General features: G+C 43.8%; 1 protein-coding gene across 1 annotated transcript in view; it reads right to left on the reverse strand.

Moving 5' to 3' along the window:
* The window catches only part of bbs9 (Bardet-Biedl syndrome 9), a 233,569-nt gene that overhangs the window by 171,121 nt on the left and 45,280 nt on the right, over positions 1-17,168 (reverse strand). Inside the window, exons 8-13 of the mRNA XM_056286937.1 lie at positions 16,933-17,116; positions 13,123-13,252; positions 8,163-8,344; positions 6,459-6,535; positions 6,109-6,162; positions 5,738-5,840 (exon numbers count right to left, since the gene is read on the reverse strand). Of these exons, the coding sequence (XP_056142912.1) occupies positions 5,738-5,840; positions 6,109-6,162; positions 6,459-6,535; positions 8,163-8,344; positions 13,123-13,252; positions 16,933-17,116 (730 nt within the window). The remainder of the gene's footprint in view (positions 1-5,737; positions 5,841-6,108; positions 6,163-6,458; positions 6,536-8,162; positions 8,345-13,122; positions 13,253-16,932; positions 17,117-17,168) is intronic.

Below are 17,168 nucleotides of genomic sequence, written 5' to 3' on the forward strand. Positions count from 1 at the left end.
CAAGAAGAAACCAATATCCTTGTGCGGAAGGAGTGGGAATCACCAGGAAAACTTGGACCAGATTTTATTTCAACAAAATTTCAATCAGAAACTTCAGGATGGGGGCACCCCGGTGGCTCAACTGATAGAGCGTGTACCACATAAGGCTAAGTCCTTACCGCAGCGGCCTGGGTTAGAACCCTTTGCTGCATGTTATCCCATCTCTCTCCCTAGCCTTTCCTGTCTTTCTCTACTATCGCTATCAAATAAAGGTGGGAAATGACAAAAAATAATCTTAAAAAAACAAAAACAACAAGATATGACACCCACGAGTATGAGTTGTCATGGCAGACCTATCTTATCAAATATGACTTACCTTCCTTTACACAAACATCCTCTCTCTGATTAGCACTGAACATGCAAGAATAAATAGGCCCAGCTTCTGCCTTTTCTCAGCTGGATAGGTGTCATTCCGATAGTTAATTATTTATTAACTCTTTTAAGAAATAGAAACCTATGCCTTTGTGGAGATAGAGGTCTACTAGGTCGCGCCTTCATCAACTAACATGACGAACTTAAGTGACAAAAATGTCAAAAAAAATCAAGTGCGCCTTGCGCTCGTGCCGTTGACCAGGTCCGAGCAGGCAGGCGGTGGATGGTGCAAATCAGTCGTCTTTGGGATCAAAATGGCAGTGAGCCACTGAATTGCCAATGCCATAACCCCTACCGCACTCCCCCCCTCCCTTTGGCACATTGTGACCAAAATACTAATGCGTACAATGCAAGGAGAAAACACTGCACCTTAGGAATATGACACTTCTTCATGGCTTCATACAAAGATAGTGGCCTAAGAGTCTAAGTGTCCCACAAGTGGTTTAGTCTCTCTCATGTACGGGTTGCCAAACACAACACAGTTTCACACACTCTTCACGAATTGCATGCTGGAATTTGTTGACTGTTTTAGAAGGCACAGCTCTCGTACGTGGACAGTCCACTTAGGAGCGAGTAAGAAGCCCCACTCAGGACAACCAGTAGCTGTTATAGGTAGTACATATCCTTACACCCGATGTGACCAAAGCGGTGAACAGACCAACATCGTGATCCTAAGAGACCTATGCTCTGGCTAGCGGGGCTCAAACAAAATGGAATAGTTCCCAATTGAGATGAGCCCCTTGACTGGCCATAAACGGGCTAAGGCCTGGCTTTCTTTGTGGAGCTGGGAACACATCAGACATGTACACAACACACGCCCTGGCACACTGGAGCCTGTGGTGTCAGAGTAAGCCTCCCGTGAAAATGATGTGATGCACTTTGTTAGTGTGTTGACGTGTGTGTTTATATGTGTCTGTGTTTGTGTGTGGTCTAATCTAGTTGTAATGATTACTACATAGCCTCAAGAACATAATGGGATGGAAAAAGAGGTACATAAAGCAAGAGACGGACAGTGGCTGAGAGAGAGAGAGAGAGAGAGAGAGAGAGAGAGAGAGAGAGAGAGAGAGAGAGAGAGAGAGAGAGAGAGAGAGAGAGAATGACAGAGGACGAGAGATACAAACAGACAGAGAGAGAGAACAAGACAACAGAATGGCAGTGACAAAGAGGGGGAGAGACAAAAAGGGAAGGAAAGAAAGTGGTACACAGAGCTTGGGAGAGTTAGCGAGAGAGAAAGAGCAAGAGAGAAAAAGAGGGGGAACAAAGGAGGTAGTGTGTGGAGAACGGGGATTGAGTTGCCATCTGAGACGAATAAAGACTAGAACAACAATAAAAGTTAGAAGCTGCTACCTCCTCTCTCCTCTCCCCATTACCCCTCAATTTTCACCCCTTTCCCCTTCCTTCCCTCTGTACTCCTCTTTTCCTTTTCCGCCGCACGCACACAGACACACACACACAGACACACACACACAGACACACACACACACACACACACACACACACACACACACACACACACACACATTCCTTGTGTCTTGCTGCAGTTATTTTTGTCCATAATCTGTATTTGTGTCTGATGTTTGCTGTAAAGACAAACACTGACCAACCTGTTAAACATACTTTCTAAATAAACTGACATACACACACAACCATATACACACATAAACACACACTCTTACCATTGCAGTCATTTACCCTCTCTCTCTCTCTCTCTCTCTCTCTCTCTCTCTCTCTCTCTCTCTCTCTCTCTCTCTCTCTCTCATACACACACACCAACAGACACACACAAAAAAACACAGAGTACCAAATATTCACTCAAGCTTACTTACACACTTTGACAACTGTGGACGCACACTGAGCCAGGGAATCAAAGACACATGGACAGGAGAGGAGCTGAGCCAAACACACACATTCTCACATACACACACTCGCACAGCTGTTGCGATGCATGTCACAAAGCAAGACAGAACCTCAATGTATGTGTGTGTGTGTGTGTGTGTGTGTGTGTGTGTGTGTGTGTGCACATTTAGGTGAGAAAAAGAGCAGTCAAGGAGGACAGAGACATGCAGAGCATGAGTGAGAGACAAGGGAGAGAGAGCAAGGGGGAGACAGAGAAAGATGTAGAAAGAGGGTGAAAAGGGTGGACCAGAAAGAAAGAGAGATGGAAGCGGTAGAGAGAGACGGTCAGCTAAGTGTGAGAGATGAAGAGATAGAGATGATGAGAAACAGAGACATGAAGAGAGGATGACAAGGAGAGCTGGACAACTTGATCTATGTGCTCTGTGTGCATGGTGAAAATACACATGTACGAGTGTGTGTGAGTGTAGATAGTTTCTTATGCTTGTCTATGAAAATATATGATTGCGTGTGCCTTTACTGCCTGCAAGAAATATGTCTATATCTGTGTTTAGACACAAGAAGAAATATCCAAACTTTCAAAAGTACACAAGCGTGTCTGTGTCTCCATTTCCATTTCTGAGTGTGTGCGTGAATCTAAAATATCTATTTGTGTGTAACTCCCCATACACCAGAGCCACGCTTAAGATCATGCATGTGGCTTTGGGAAACAGCGCTGAGTGTTATATGCTGGACTAAATCACAGGCCTTCTAGCTGGGACTAGAAACCAAGCCCGAGCGTCCATTAATCTCACACAGCCTCCATTAAAAGACCTTTTCCTCGGTGGCTGGATGGATGTAAAATGCTTCGTTTGGGGCCAAAACTGACTTTTAAGGGTAAGTCGTGGTGGTCCCCTATACCCAGAGCCCTGCTGACACATTCCGGGCCAATGAAGGCCAGCGGGAGGTCACCTAGGGAGACAAATGTGAGGGTGATGCCAGTGGGAGGTGTGCATGTGTTAGTGGGTGTGAGAAGGGGGGCAGGGGATAAATCGAAGAGAGAAAGAACCAAAGGAGAAACCTAGGGGTCTAGAAACTGATATTAAAGAGAGTGAGGAATGAGAGTGTGTACTTTTATGAATTTTGTTTTTAAGTGAGAGGAAGTGAGCTTGCTTGTTTATGTAAGTGTATAATTTGCAGGGAGTGTGCAAATGTATACATGCGTATGTGTGTGGGCATGTGTGAGTCTCATGTTTCCCAGTAGAGAGCTGTTGATGGACAGGCAGAGGCTAGAGCCAGAAGACAAAGAGCATGGCATAAACACACCCACCCTCTGCCACCTCACTGTGCGTGTGTGTGTGTGTGTGTGTTTTATGTGTGTCTGAGCCCTATGCCCACTACCTAAATCTCCATAAACATAGTGAGTGTTTTGTGGTGTGAATGCAACTGTGCCGTGAGTCACCAGCAGGTTTCAGGTCCTCTGTTCTCTACACTTCTCTCCTCCTCTCCCCCTCTGTTTTGAAACCAGAGGCTTGCTAACAAAGGACCTTAAGAGAAGAACCTCTGAACAGCTAGCACTAACCATAGTGCTGTTGAAATTAATAGTGGTAAATTAAGCTTCAGTGACTGCCGACTGAAAGTGAATGTCAGAAAAAAGGATCAGGTCTTCGAATAAATGACTGTGTGCCAGCTGAGAACTTTTCTGGTTTCTTCTTGCCCCATAAAAAAAGAAACCAAAAAAAAAAAAAAACAACCCCAGAAATCAACCATTTTAGTCATTATCAAACAATTACTACAAAAAAGGCAATTTCCCCCCTCTTTTTAAAATTTTTTTTTTTACACAGGACCATATTCCCTTAAAACACAAGCTTATTTTCTGTATGTCACACACATTGCATGGACACAATTTTCATTATGCTTATACATATATCCCTCACGCTTAATCTTGCTTGATTTACCCATCTTTCATCCATATTCAAATAACTGCTAGTAGGGTAGATACTTGCCTGTATGGATGTTTAAGAGGCAACAGTACAACCAATCAAATTTAAGGTGCTCCAGACTCAGAGCCACTGAGCCTTGTAGAGTACATTAACGTGCACATTCATGATGAGATCTTCGGCAGATGAAGACCAGTTAGTCTGACTTTAGACACAGTAATGCAAACACCTTTGTTAGATTATCTTTACCAGGGTAAGGTCAAAATCAGAGTATGCATAAGTTGATTAAGATTTGTGTTCTCTCCTTCTATTTATTGATCCATGTACACGTCTTAGTGGTGTTTCAGGATGTTGCTTTTACAATGCAAACACCTCAGACTGTTAATCTCAGACCGATAACTTAAAAATCCTAATTGTACCCGGACACTACAGAGATCATGTTATTTTGAACCACATTAATGCTTAAATCAAAATACTGCCTTAAAACATAGGCGCGTCTAAAATATTGATGTGACTGCAAACACCCTCATTGATTCTGGGCTCACGGACGCTCATGAATGAGAATTCTAGGAAGGGAATAATATTGGCAGTCTAGGAGATTAAATCTTGATGGTTGTGTAGCTGAGAGAGTAAAGCAAGGCACTAACACTGTCATGTTTAGTGGTTCCATTCCGTGTGCGGCTTAGTGGGTAGAGCAAGGCACTAAAAACACTGCTGGGGTGAGTGGTTCTAATCCCTTAACACACAAGTGAGAAAGCATGCAATGCAGAAAACAGAGGACATCAAATACAAGGATAAACGTGTAGGCCAATCAGCTGTTGTGCTCCAATCCTTGTGGTCAGTTTCTAATAGCTAGATAAGGTTTATCTGTGTTTAGGGTTACAGGGCTGCCTGACAGGTGCCAATGTGATTAAGATGAAAGCAAACACTGGCTGGTCAAGGTGACCGTGAAAAAACACACACACACACACACACACACACACACACACACACACACACACACACACACACACACACACACACACACACACACAGGAGGACTGATAAAGGGTGAACAGAACACAGACCAGCTTATGTCTCCCCTTCAGCCAGGCATTCACTGTCTTTTTGTCCTATCTATCTGATCATCAGTCATTCCATCTCATTCTACAATAGGAGAGCAGGGCAGCAAAGAAGCCGACTCCGGAAAAAGTGTGTGTAAATGTTTGGAAGTGACCGATCAGGGAAAGATGTGAGAGAAGTGGGAATACTCATTCATCACTCACACAACATAGAGAGAGACAAAGAGAGGTAGATATAGCCTGAACGCCTCACAATGTATGCTGCCTTGAGACCAGCTCCCTTGCAAGATAGCCTTACAGTCAGCCAACAAGTTAGTTATCTTGGTGGTCAACCATCCAGCCAACAAGCCAGGATGCCTGACAGTCAATCTACCAGATATAGCTAGCCTTAAATTCAATTAACCAGCCAGCTACCCTGCTAGTAAAAAATGAAAGAGTTCACCAACCAGCCATGCAGCAAGTGAATGATAGAAGATGTTTGTGTGCACTGACCCATGGGCTCCAGGGCAAACTGATCCTGAGTGACAGCCAGAGGAGGCTGGACGCAGACGGTCAGCTTACAGCCATGCAGGGGAGAGCTGGCCTTCACTTTCACCTAGACACACACAGGAGAAGAGAGTAGATAGAAAAGAAGAAGCAAAACAGAAAAGAGGGGTAGGCAGAAGAGGGAGGAAGAGAGACAGATGGGAAACATCAAACATTTGTAAGATAAGAAGCGATGCAAAACAGAGAAGAGAGAGGGGAGAAAGTTAGAGAAGTGGTAGTTGATATTTAAACACAACAAGGAAAAGAGAAGAGAGTAATTTAGGTCAGAAGCTCTAAAAGTTGTGTTATTTTTTTTGCATGTGTCAATGTTAGTTTACCTTGACAGTGACTGATGGGACCAGGAGACCATCAATGTCCTGGATCAGAGCTTGCTGGAAAGAGGCAAAAAAGTCTGTGTGAGACCATGGTCTTAAATGAATCAGTATACAGGCTTTGTGAATATCAGTATGTTCATAGGTTTGTGTGTGTGTGTGGGAGAGACAGACAGAGAGAGAGGGAGAGAGAGAGAGAGAGAGAGAGAGAGAGAGAGAGAGAGAGAGAGAGAGAGAGAGAGAGAGAGAGAGAGAGAGAGAGAGAGAGAGAGAGAGAGAGAGAGAGAGAGAGAGAGAGAGAGGGAGGTATCTACAGTATGTCATATGTGTGTATTTGTTTGTGTGTGAGAATTTACTGATGGGCTGTCCATGCTGGTGCAGACGGTAGCTGTGACAGCCAGGTCCTCTTCAGTGTCAGCTTTGGGGAGGATGTCTGTGTGAGAGAGGTTAATGTTAGGTTTGCAGCTGTGTTCTCATATACGCTCAACACTGACCCGCATCACTGTAGTCCATGGTAGCTACTTTAGGGACTTGTGCTCATTATATGCAAGTCAGATGGATCAGAGTCTAGTCTAATAGGTAGAGTAAATGTCAGTGAATGGAAGAGGACTGCAGGAGCTGTGTTTCGAACTCACCAACATTTTTAATGAATTGGGGTGCCATCAGTGTGTATTAGTCTGGCATCTACTAAAAATTAGTTTCAGGAAATGGGAGGGGTTCAGTGGCAGAAAGCCATTTGGGTGCGCAGAGTGACTTAAAAGTCTTGTCCCCTCTCTAAAGGCAGTTTCAGTTGTTCATTAAAATGTGTTTATTCAGTCAATCAGCAAAAAATCAGTGCTTTTATAAATTTTTACACCCATAGTCCTAGATCACCCATGTTGTCCTGTGGTACCTAGCTCTGCTGGTTCTGAGGGTGCTATGAATGAAGTGTAAACATGTTGTTGCTTGTCACTGTGGGAAACGTGGTTGAGATCAAACGTTTAATTGAAAGTAACAAAAAAAAGCACATGATTTTAATGGGTTAGACTTCCCAAAACTACCACTTCTTCTAGAATCACTGATGTTCTGGACAATTCTCAGTGTTTTTATTTCTCTCTTTAATCTAGCCCAGTGGTTCAAGATATTTTCAAACATGTGATTCATCTGCTTTATTCCAAATCAGGGAATATATTTTCTTTTCCTTATTGCATTTCACATGACAATGTTGCTAAGTGAACCAGAATTCACAAACAAAAAAACAAACAAAAACTATTCGTTCATTTGTCAGAGTTTTTGTAAAGGAATTTCACTGTCCTCTGGTGTAAACATGAGCAGTCTCTTTGTAATAGTTAACAGCAATTTTCCTACTTGACACACTGAGAACATCAAGTGGAGCATCAGCACCAGCTTTGCCTATGGATCATTGCCTTTGCTGTGATCCTGTGTTTAACATACCAAGAGTTTCATATACAAGCACTTTCCATGCAAATCAGACAAGAAAGCCTCGAAAGCATTGTTGTGCAGATGCATTACTAGAGACCTAGCCTACCGACTCAATGCAGGTCAATCCCATAATGCATATCAATTTCATGAACTGAGTCAGATTGCATGCCCAATGCAGAGGACCTGCTCCATATTTCATATGGAAGTGTACCTTGGTGGTCTTGGTCCAATTGTTTTGGTCTGCACCTAAGTGTGATTGTTGTCTTCATATATAACCAAGCAAATGCGATACCAAGGGAAAACATTGCAGGGTTAAAAATAAATACTCCAAACGAACTTGGTGTTATAATGCTTTCAGACAGATTTCTACATGGTAAAGCTCCCATCCAGAGTCCCAGTAGCCTCTCTGATGAAATTCTGCAGGCTCTTTATCCCTGTTAAGTTCCAGTGGCTTCTGCTTTGGTTCTACTCAGGTCTATATTCAATTATCTTTATTAAATTTCCATCAGTTCTAAGATCATGTATATCCCCATGGTGCTTTTCCATAGCATGCAAAACGAATCAAAGTAAGGAACGTAACCATTCCAATGGTAGTTTGTGCTCATTTCTGGATTTTTGGCATTTCTACCATGCCTTACCCTGGGTCTTGGTGGCCTCCCTAATGAATTTCTGCAGGCTCCTCATTTCAGCATCCACCTGCTGGTAATCAGCCTCCCGTGCATCCACCTTGGGTGTGGAGAAGAAGGAGGGGTCGGTGCCCATGTAGGAGCACTGGAGGTGGCCGTCTGAACTTAAGGTCACCACAACCCCCCTCAGCTCCCTGCGTGGGGGGGGAGGAGGAGGGGAAAGTAAGAGCAGAAAGTAAATGACAGGGGAAAAAAATGAGAGGAGGAGAAAGGGGAGAGACGGAAATAAGTAAATGGGGAAGAGTAGATAAAAAGAGAGACTGATCAATATGTGTTGTGTGAAATGAAATGACTTCTAAAATTAATCATTTCAGTAACATTATAGTTCCCTAATTAGAATATTTATCTAGATTATATTACATATTAAAACAATTTGTGATTTAGCTAAGAAGAAGTTTTTTTCCGCAATTAATGGCCTTATTTGATGTCATACCCTAATAGCAACTATGTCTATGTTATCGACCAGCCTGGATTTAATCCAAGGGTTAGACCAGTAGTAGGGAGTACTCCAGTGGGTTATGGTGAATGTCAGTTTTATTAAAAGCGTGGTTCACTCTTGGAAGGAGATATGGAGAGGTACTTTGAGGAAAGGAAAGTGATGCAATACTGTGTGTGTGTGTGTGTGTGTTTTAACAGGTTTCAGATGTGTTGTGGTTCCAAGTCAGTGAGGCGGTAAAACACAAACTTAAAGCGCACACGCGCACACACCACACGCACACACACACACACACATACACACACACACACACAAAGGGGGATTCAGGTCAGCTCCACACCTGCTCAGGAAGACTTCTGAAGGAGCAAAAACATGCACTAACAGTCACAGAAACAAACACAAAAAGCCTTGCTTCGACAACGCTTAAAAAATGTGCACCCACCATGAAACAGAGAAAGAAAATTACAGAGGAAAAAAGAGAAAAGGGGAAAAAACAGCAAGAGGGAGAGAGAGAGAGACAGAAAGAGAGTGAGGGAAGTCCATATAGTGTTTTCTTCTGGGTGGGCTGCTGGTTAATCAAAACTGACTTAGAAATCAACATGAAATCTCTCTCCTCCCTTATCACGCCCCACTGCAGAGACACCTCACCTCCATCACACCCCATCGCACTGCACATTCATTCATTATACAGCTGCCAGATTAATTAGATTAAAATAATTTAGATTGAACTGGATTATTACATCACAGGAAAATTATGTCATTGTGGCAGATTGCAAAATAAGAATAGCAGATGTATCTGATGACAACTCAGTTCCCTTAACAATATATTTGAATATGAGTAAGAGAAACTCTGTGGTTAATAAAAGAGGGCCTACTGAATAGAAAATTATTGAGATTTTTTTTAATTGATTAATTTCACACAAGGAAAAACATACAACTCAAACAACAGCTCAATAAAGATTGCACAGGCTGAGAACAGAAGCCTGTGGGGCTTATAGTACTCTCACCTAATACTCCTTACTTGAGAACCAACAACATAAGTACAAAAACAGACATCTTAAATTGAACAACTATGTAACTGAAATGTCCTATGAAGCAAGTGCCTTCAGTGTGGCACATCAATAAAAAAAATGGAAATATATTTTAAAAAAAAAACAATGATGAAGTTAGTTATTCTATGGTATACAAGAATTAGAATATAAGCTAGAAAACACAAATGGGACATTGGTACAAAAACAAATGAAAGAAGTAAAAAGTAAGGTTGATGACATATTACTTAAAGTAGAAGAGGAAATAGGCAGGTGGCCTCTCACCTGCATACAAAAATAGGCATGAAAAACTATATATAAAATGAGAGGTGTGTATTCAAATGAGCTGGTGTATGAACTAGAAGAAACAGAAAAGGTGTAAAATATTATAAAACTATCTACACTGATCAGCCAAAACATTAAATCCACCTGCCTAATATTGTGTAGGTCCCCCTCATGCCACCAAAACAGCTCTGACCCATCAAGGCATGGACTCCACAAGAACTGTGAAGTTTGTCCTGGCACCAAGACGTTATGAAGACCAGATGCAGGAGTGCACTTGGTCTGCAAAAATGTTTAGGTAGGTGGTACGTGTCAAAGTAACATCCACATGAATGCTAGGACCCAAGGTTTCCCAGCAGGACATTGCCCAGAGCACCACACTGTCTCCGCTGGCTTGCCTTCTTCCCATAATGCATCCTGGTGCCATCTCTCCCCCAGGTAAATGATACACATGCACCCAGTCATCCACTTGATGTAAAAGAAAACTTGATGTAAAAGAAAACGTGATTTATCAGACCCAGGCCACCTCCTTCCATTGCTCCATGGTTCAGTTATGACGCTCACGTGCACATTGCACTGGACAGGGATCAACATGGGAACTCTGACCGGTCTGTGGCTATGCAGCAAGCTGTGATATACTGTGTGTCCTGACACCTGTCTATCATAACCAGCGTTAACTTTTTTAGCAATTTGAGCTACATTAGCTCTTCTGTGGGATCAGACAAGACAGGCTAGCCTTCGCTCCCCATGCATATCAATAAGCCTTGGGTGCCCATGACCCTGTCACGGGTTCAACAGTGGCCCTTCTTTGAACCACTTTTGGTACTGACCACTGCATACTGGGACACCCGACAAGACCTGCTGTTTTGGAGATGCGCTGACCCAGTCATCTAGCCATCACAATTTGGCTCAGATCGTTCTTCTTGCCCCTTTTCCCTCCTTACAACACATCAACTTCAAGATCTGACTGTTCACTTGCTGCCTAATATATCCCACCCCTTGGCAGGTGCCATTGTAATGAGATAATCATAGTTATTCACTTACCTGACAGTGGTTTTAATGTTTTTGCTGATCGGAGTATATACACTCAGCCAATGTGTAAGATTTGAAAGATTTCCTTAATTCATAAGACCTACCAATAGTGGCAAGAATTCAGAATATTATGAGTTCATGTATGTATGCATGCATTCACATTACATTGACTATCCCTTTAACACTGCCACCAGGCAGGGCTTTTCAAATCACAGTCCACCCACCCATCTGACATGGATTATAGATGGTATTTACACTTAAACAATGTGCTTTTAATTTGTTTTTAGCTGGTTAGCTGTAACTTGCAAAAACAGTAATGCACTGGGGGACTGTTTGGAGATTGGACTTTCATTTCATTTCATCTGCGTGAATGAGATGGAAGAAATGCTTGCTGACCCCAGGTCAGCACTCATAAAAACACATCTCATTTTTGTGGAACTTTCACACTCTTGTGTGTGCACACACGTGTGTGTTTGGCTACGTATTTCTATGCATATATGAATAAGTGTTCCTCTCTCACATTCAATCATAGATCCCACCAACAGACTGAACATGACGATGACTATCTACTGCCTTAAAACAACACGCCCTCATCGTAAGCCAAACAACATCCCAGACATATGTTATCTCCACCATCTAAAAACATACAGAAACATGCATAGACCACACACACACACCCACACACTCTTTTTCCCATTCTCTCTCACACACACAAACACACACACACAGAAAGAACTTATGTTTGTATAATTGTATCAAATTGTGGTTTGATTACAGTCATTTAGAATAAGGGAGATGATTGGCTGTAGCGGGCCACACCCTGGTCTGTTGTGATTGGCCACCTGGAAGACATTGTCATATCATTTCCTGTGGAGGATCACAGTGGATTTCACAGGCTGATAAACAGAGCAATACCACCTGATTTGGTGTGTTTTTGTGTGAGTGTTGACAGATAAGCATTATAGGGTTGGCAAACAAATACACATGCGCATGCACACACACACATACACACACACACACAAACACACACATATATACACAAGTTTATCGATCCCTCCATCATCCCTGTATTCACCCATCAATAAGTCTTCTCCTCCATTAAGTCTTAATCTTCCTGTTATCTCTTGCTCTTCAGTTTCACCCCCCTCCCATATGCTCACAAACCAACAGCTACCACTCAAATGGATTCAGTCTGGCAAAGTCCTACCCATTTGCCAACCAAGGACTTCCAACAGCTTACCCACAAGCCTTTTTAAAGAAAAGCCCAAAGGACCACTTTTTTCCCCCTTATTTCTACTGTCAGTCAGGGTGGTGTTCAGGGACACCAAATCTTCACTTTGATCCATCCAAAAGTTTCCATTTGAAAATCCCAAGACCAGCTCTCCCTATCCATTCCCTACACTCAAACACCTACGTAACATTTCAACATAGATTCAATCATTCATCTTCCACAACCACTTTAATCCAAGTGTGAGTCATGGAGTAGTTGGAGCCTATCCCAGCAAGCACTGGGTGCAAGGCAGGGAGACTCCCTGGACAGGTTGCCAGTCCATCACAGGGCCCACATGCACAACTGTTCACTCCTGCAATAACGTAAGAATCTCCAAATGCTAATATGCACATCTTTGGACTGTGTGAGAAAACCCACGCACAAACATGAAGAACACACAGACTGCGCACAGAAGCTGCCACCTGGTTGACCGCAATAGGCACCCTCGAGTTCATGATCTCTCTAAACAGATAAAAAAACAGTTCATTGGATTACATCATTGCTGTGTGGTCAAGCCACCAGTGCCCACCAGTGCAGAATGTTGACATCAGTGAGCTCTGCTATTGGGTGTGACATCAAACCCAATTCTGACCTGACCACTTAGTCTCACTCCCGCAATCAGAACTTTTATCTGATCGATGATGTATATGGTATCGGCCCAAATCCAAATCGAGATGCCTGTTCATGTGTTTTGTGTTCCAGCTGCTTTGTAGAAATCTTATGTGTAACATTTGAGGGGAACCCCCCCCCCAAAAAAGAACAAAACACATGAATGATTCTAGATTTAAATTACAGTCTGATCAAAGGCTCGAAGTGCCGGGGACCTGTGACATCAGCCCCCGTCTCGGTAAATGCTGTACTCACGGTAAGTTGGCAAGGCGCACTGCCACGGGCACGCAGGGGAGCTGGGCCGCCCATTTGAGAGTCACGTCCTGGTACACCAGAAGCATATTGGTGTGGTTCCCAAGTAACAGGTTGGTAGTGCCATCCGTCACTGGGGAAGACATGACAGGGAATAGAGAAAAATAGCTGGTAGGTCAAACAGCAGAGAGGGTGTTGCCTTTCAGATCAAATGAAACCATCGGTCAAACTTCAGTCATGAAACTGTTCCAGCTGGGAGAAATATATTTTTATTCTTAGATTTTTTTCCAGCGTTTTCGCTTTAGAGACAGTGACAGTAGAGAGACAGGAAAAGCAGGGGAGAGAGAGGGGATGTCATGCAGCAAAGGGCTCTTGCCGGATTCGAACCCTGGCTGCTGCAGTAAGGACTCAGCCTTATGTGGTACATGCTGTACCAGGTGAGCCACCGGGATGCTTCCGGCTGAGAGAAATATTAGAATTATCTTGATAAGGTGTCGATTTGGGTTTTTTCGTCTCACATTGCAGACGTTTAACCAACACTCCTAACTGACAACAGCTTTGAGTGCAAGAGCAGGATTAAACCTCAAATCACAGATCACAAACTTTCCAACGACCCAACAATCAGGAGGGCGAGGGTCAGCGCCGCCATCGCCTCACAATATGCCCAATACCCCAGAATGACTCATCATGTTCTTTTAGACAGAGGTGGATGGACAAGAAATAAGTAGAGAGATGATGTAGTTTAAAACTTGAAGATAAAAAAAGTAAAGCCTGTTAAAAATGAAGAGGAAGGGGGTGGGGGTTCTGAACGGCCGGGTTTTTAGTCTAAATCAGAATTTGAATCAGAATAAACAGAAGATATACAAGGTAGCTGCTGTGCTGATGGGGGTGTAGATGTAGATGTCATTCTGCTGATGGTGTATCAGAAGAATTTCTTCAGCTGAATTTTTGACATCAAGATTTTTTTTGGCCTTTTTTTTAGCACTTTATGGGAAAAAAACGAAATGTACACAACCAACATGAACACACACATGCTCACACATAGTTCCTTGACTGAGCCCAAAAAAGATCAAATATAAATACTTTTTATGGGTTCCATCCCAACACGCACGTGCATACACACACACACACACACACACATACACACACACACACACACTTGCCCAGGCCCACCAATTGTGCCACTACCACCAAGGAAGACCTTTGGCGAAGGCCACACGCAAAGGACACGCCTCACCAACTTCACACATACAGTTGTGTACACTGTAAGAACACGCAATGTAGTAACAGTGGCCACGCGTGGGCACTGTGAGGGGGCCAAAATGACAGGGTGAGTCAATGTTGGACCTCTCAAACCACATCAAAGGACGGGTCTCGCTAATCTGGCACTCTGGAACAACAGGATCATAATTAGAACTAATTATAAAGTTCAAGGTCTTATTCTACCTTCTCTTCTCACAGCTCTGTCATCTAGATTTCTCCTCTCCTCTGCTTATCCCCTCCTCCCCGCTCTCTCCACTTCATCTTCTATCTCTCCATTCCTTCCATTTCAAGATGCTAGCTCCAAGGAGGAGGAAACAGCCCCGAGCCACACAAACATGAGACGATGTTTCCAGGGCCAATCATAGCTAAGGGCTGTATGAGGGAATGGGCATGTCTGACTGTGTGTGCACTGCAGTCAGACCATTGTCAAACCATTGCACCTTGAGGGGCACCACTTTATCATCACTCTTGGTGGCAGAAAATTGGAGAGAGGCAGATGGAAAAATAGACATAGGCAGGCAGTCAAGCAGGCAGGCAGGCAGGCAGGCAGACAGACAGACAGACAGACTAACTGACTGACTTGATTGACAGACAGACAGACAGACAGACAGACAGACAGACAGACAGACAGATGGGGCAGTGGTCCAGTAGAAACAGCTGTGCAACTGAAGGCCAGAGGAGCAGGGTTGGGAAATACTCAGGGGAGGCCTGGAATCAATCTCTCTGTCTTGAGCCAGGATACACAAGCCACCTCCCGACACTATCTTTGTATCCGTCTCTCGCTCCCCATTTGTGTGTCTTGCTCTCTCCATCTCTATCTCCTTCTCACTCTCTTTTTCTGTCCAATTCACTTTCTCCCTCTTCCTATCCCCATGTGTATGTCTATGCCACCCCCCGTCTCTCACACTCCCTATCTGTTTCACCTAAACCCCCACCCCCACCCTGTTTCATTTCCTCATCTCTGTTTTTCTCCTGCTTTCTGTCTCATTACTTTTTTTTCTCGTGTGTGTGTGTGTGTGTGTGTGTGTGTGTGTGTGTGTGTGTGTGGTTTGCTTGCTCTGTGTTCCGGACCAGGCCTTAGATCATCCAGAAGACAATAAAAACAGCAGGTGGCTCTTCTCCACGCCATGTCTATGCATCTGTGTGTGCATGTGCACATGTTCTCATGTCTCCGGTTCTAAATGGCCACAATCAAACTGCAATTTGATACAACTGTATAATCAAGAAATAGTGACTATTGAATAATGACACTGAGTGTGTGCATGTATGTGTGTGTGTGTGTGTGTGTGTGCGCACACAGGAAATAACCTCTCCTCCAAGGTAAAAGCCATGCCTTTACTTCGTAGTGCAGGTGCTACTATTCTCTAAAAGATTTATTCTCTCTCTTGCTGTGTGTGCGTGTCACTTTGAGGTAAAGCTGGGGAGAGGTGTGGGAGGCTGGAACCAATTAGAGATCTGTAGAAATACTGGGGTTAACATACAACACACACACACACACACACACACACACACACACGGCATTCTTTAGCTGGCTGACTGCCCTGGTGGAACACACATGGACGTGTGTGTGTGTGTGTGTGTGTGTGTGTGTGTGTGTGCGCGCGCGTGTTGTAGGACTATACATGTATCATGCGGAAAGAGCATCACTGGAAAATGGACCTGTTTTGAAGGCACACACATGTTAAATGACTATCCTGGACTGGCCAGAAACCGTTTGCTTTTGTAATGACATGCTAATGACAAGGTTTCTATTCAAAAACAATATCTCTCTATCCCCCCCCCCTTTTTTTTCTCCAATTGTATCTGGCCAATTACTCCACTCTTCCGAGCCGTCCTGGTCGCTGCTCCACCCCCTCTGCCGATCCGGGGAAGGCTGCAGACTACCACATGCCTCCTCCGATACATGTGGAGTCACCAGCTGCTTCTTTTCACCTGACAGTGAGGAGTTTCACCAGGGGGACATAGCGCATGGGAGGATCACGTTATTGCCCCCAATTCCCCCTCCACCTTGAAGAGGTGCCTCCACTGACCAGAGGCGGCGCTAGTGCAGCGACCAGGACACATACCCACATCCGGCTTCCTACCTGCAGACACGGCCAACTATGTCCGTACGGACGCCCGGCCAAGCTGGAGGCAACACAGGGATTCGAACCAGGATCCCCGTGTTGGTAGGCAACATACCTCTCTATCTTTGGAAAAATTTAGCTCCTTGAAATTCATGATTGAATATTTCGATAACAGATCATTAATTATAGCCCTGTGATGGCCTGTCCAGGGTGTCTTCCCACCTGCCACCCAATGACTGCTGGGATAGGCTCCAGCATCCTCGCGACCCTGAGAGCAGGATAAGTGGTTTGGATAATGGATGGATGGATGGATGGATAATTAATTATTTTTTTAGAAAAAGGTCTTAAGATGACAAGGAACCCATAACTTTTATGAAAAATAAAGTGACATTATGTTTGAAATGAATAAAATGTGGCATATTGTTTTGAATTAATAGTGAGAATATTAAATTTTTGCATCCACCAGCAGGAAGCATGCTCTCACCTGAGGTGTAGGGTAGGAAGCAACTGGGATTGTACTCAAGTTTCTTCATGAAGCGTATCTGACCATTATCACGGAGACAGTAGAGGTTTCTCTCTCCCAGGATGAAGACGGAGGAGGCAGAGTGAGAGAAGGAGGGTACCGACAGGTCCAGCGCTTGCTCCCCAAGGATAAACGTCCAATCAGGCTACAGGAGAGGAACAACAAAACACTTTAGATTAAGAGATTAAGACAACAAC

Source organism: Lampris incognitus, chromosome 9 (genome assembly GCF_029633865.1).
Source record: "Lampris incognitus isolate fLamInc1 chromosome 9, fLamInc1.hap2, whole genome shotgun sequence".
Taxonomy (NCBI): domain Eukaryota; kingdom Metazoa; phylum Chordata; class Actinopteri; order Lampriformes; family Lampridae; genus Lampris; species Lampris incognitus.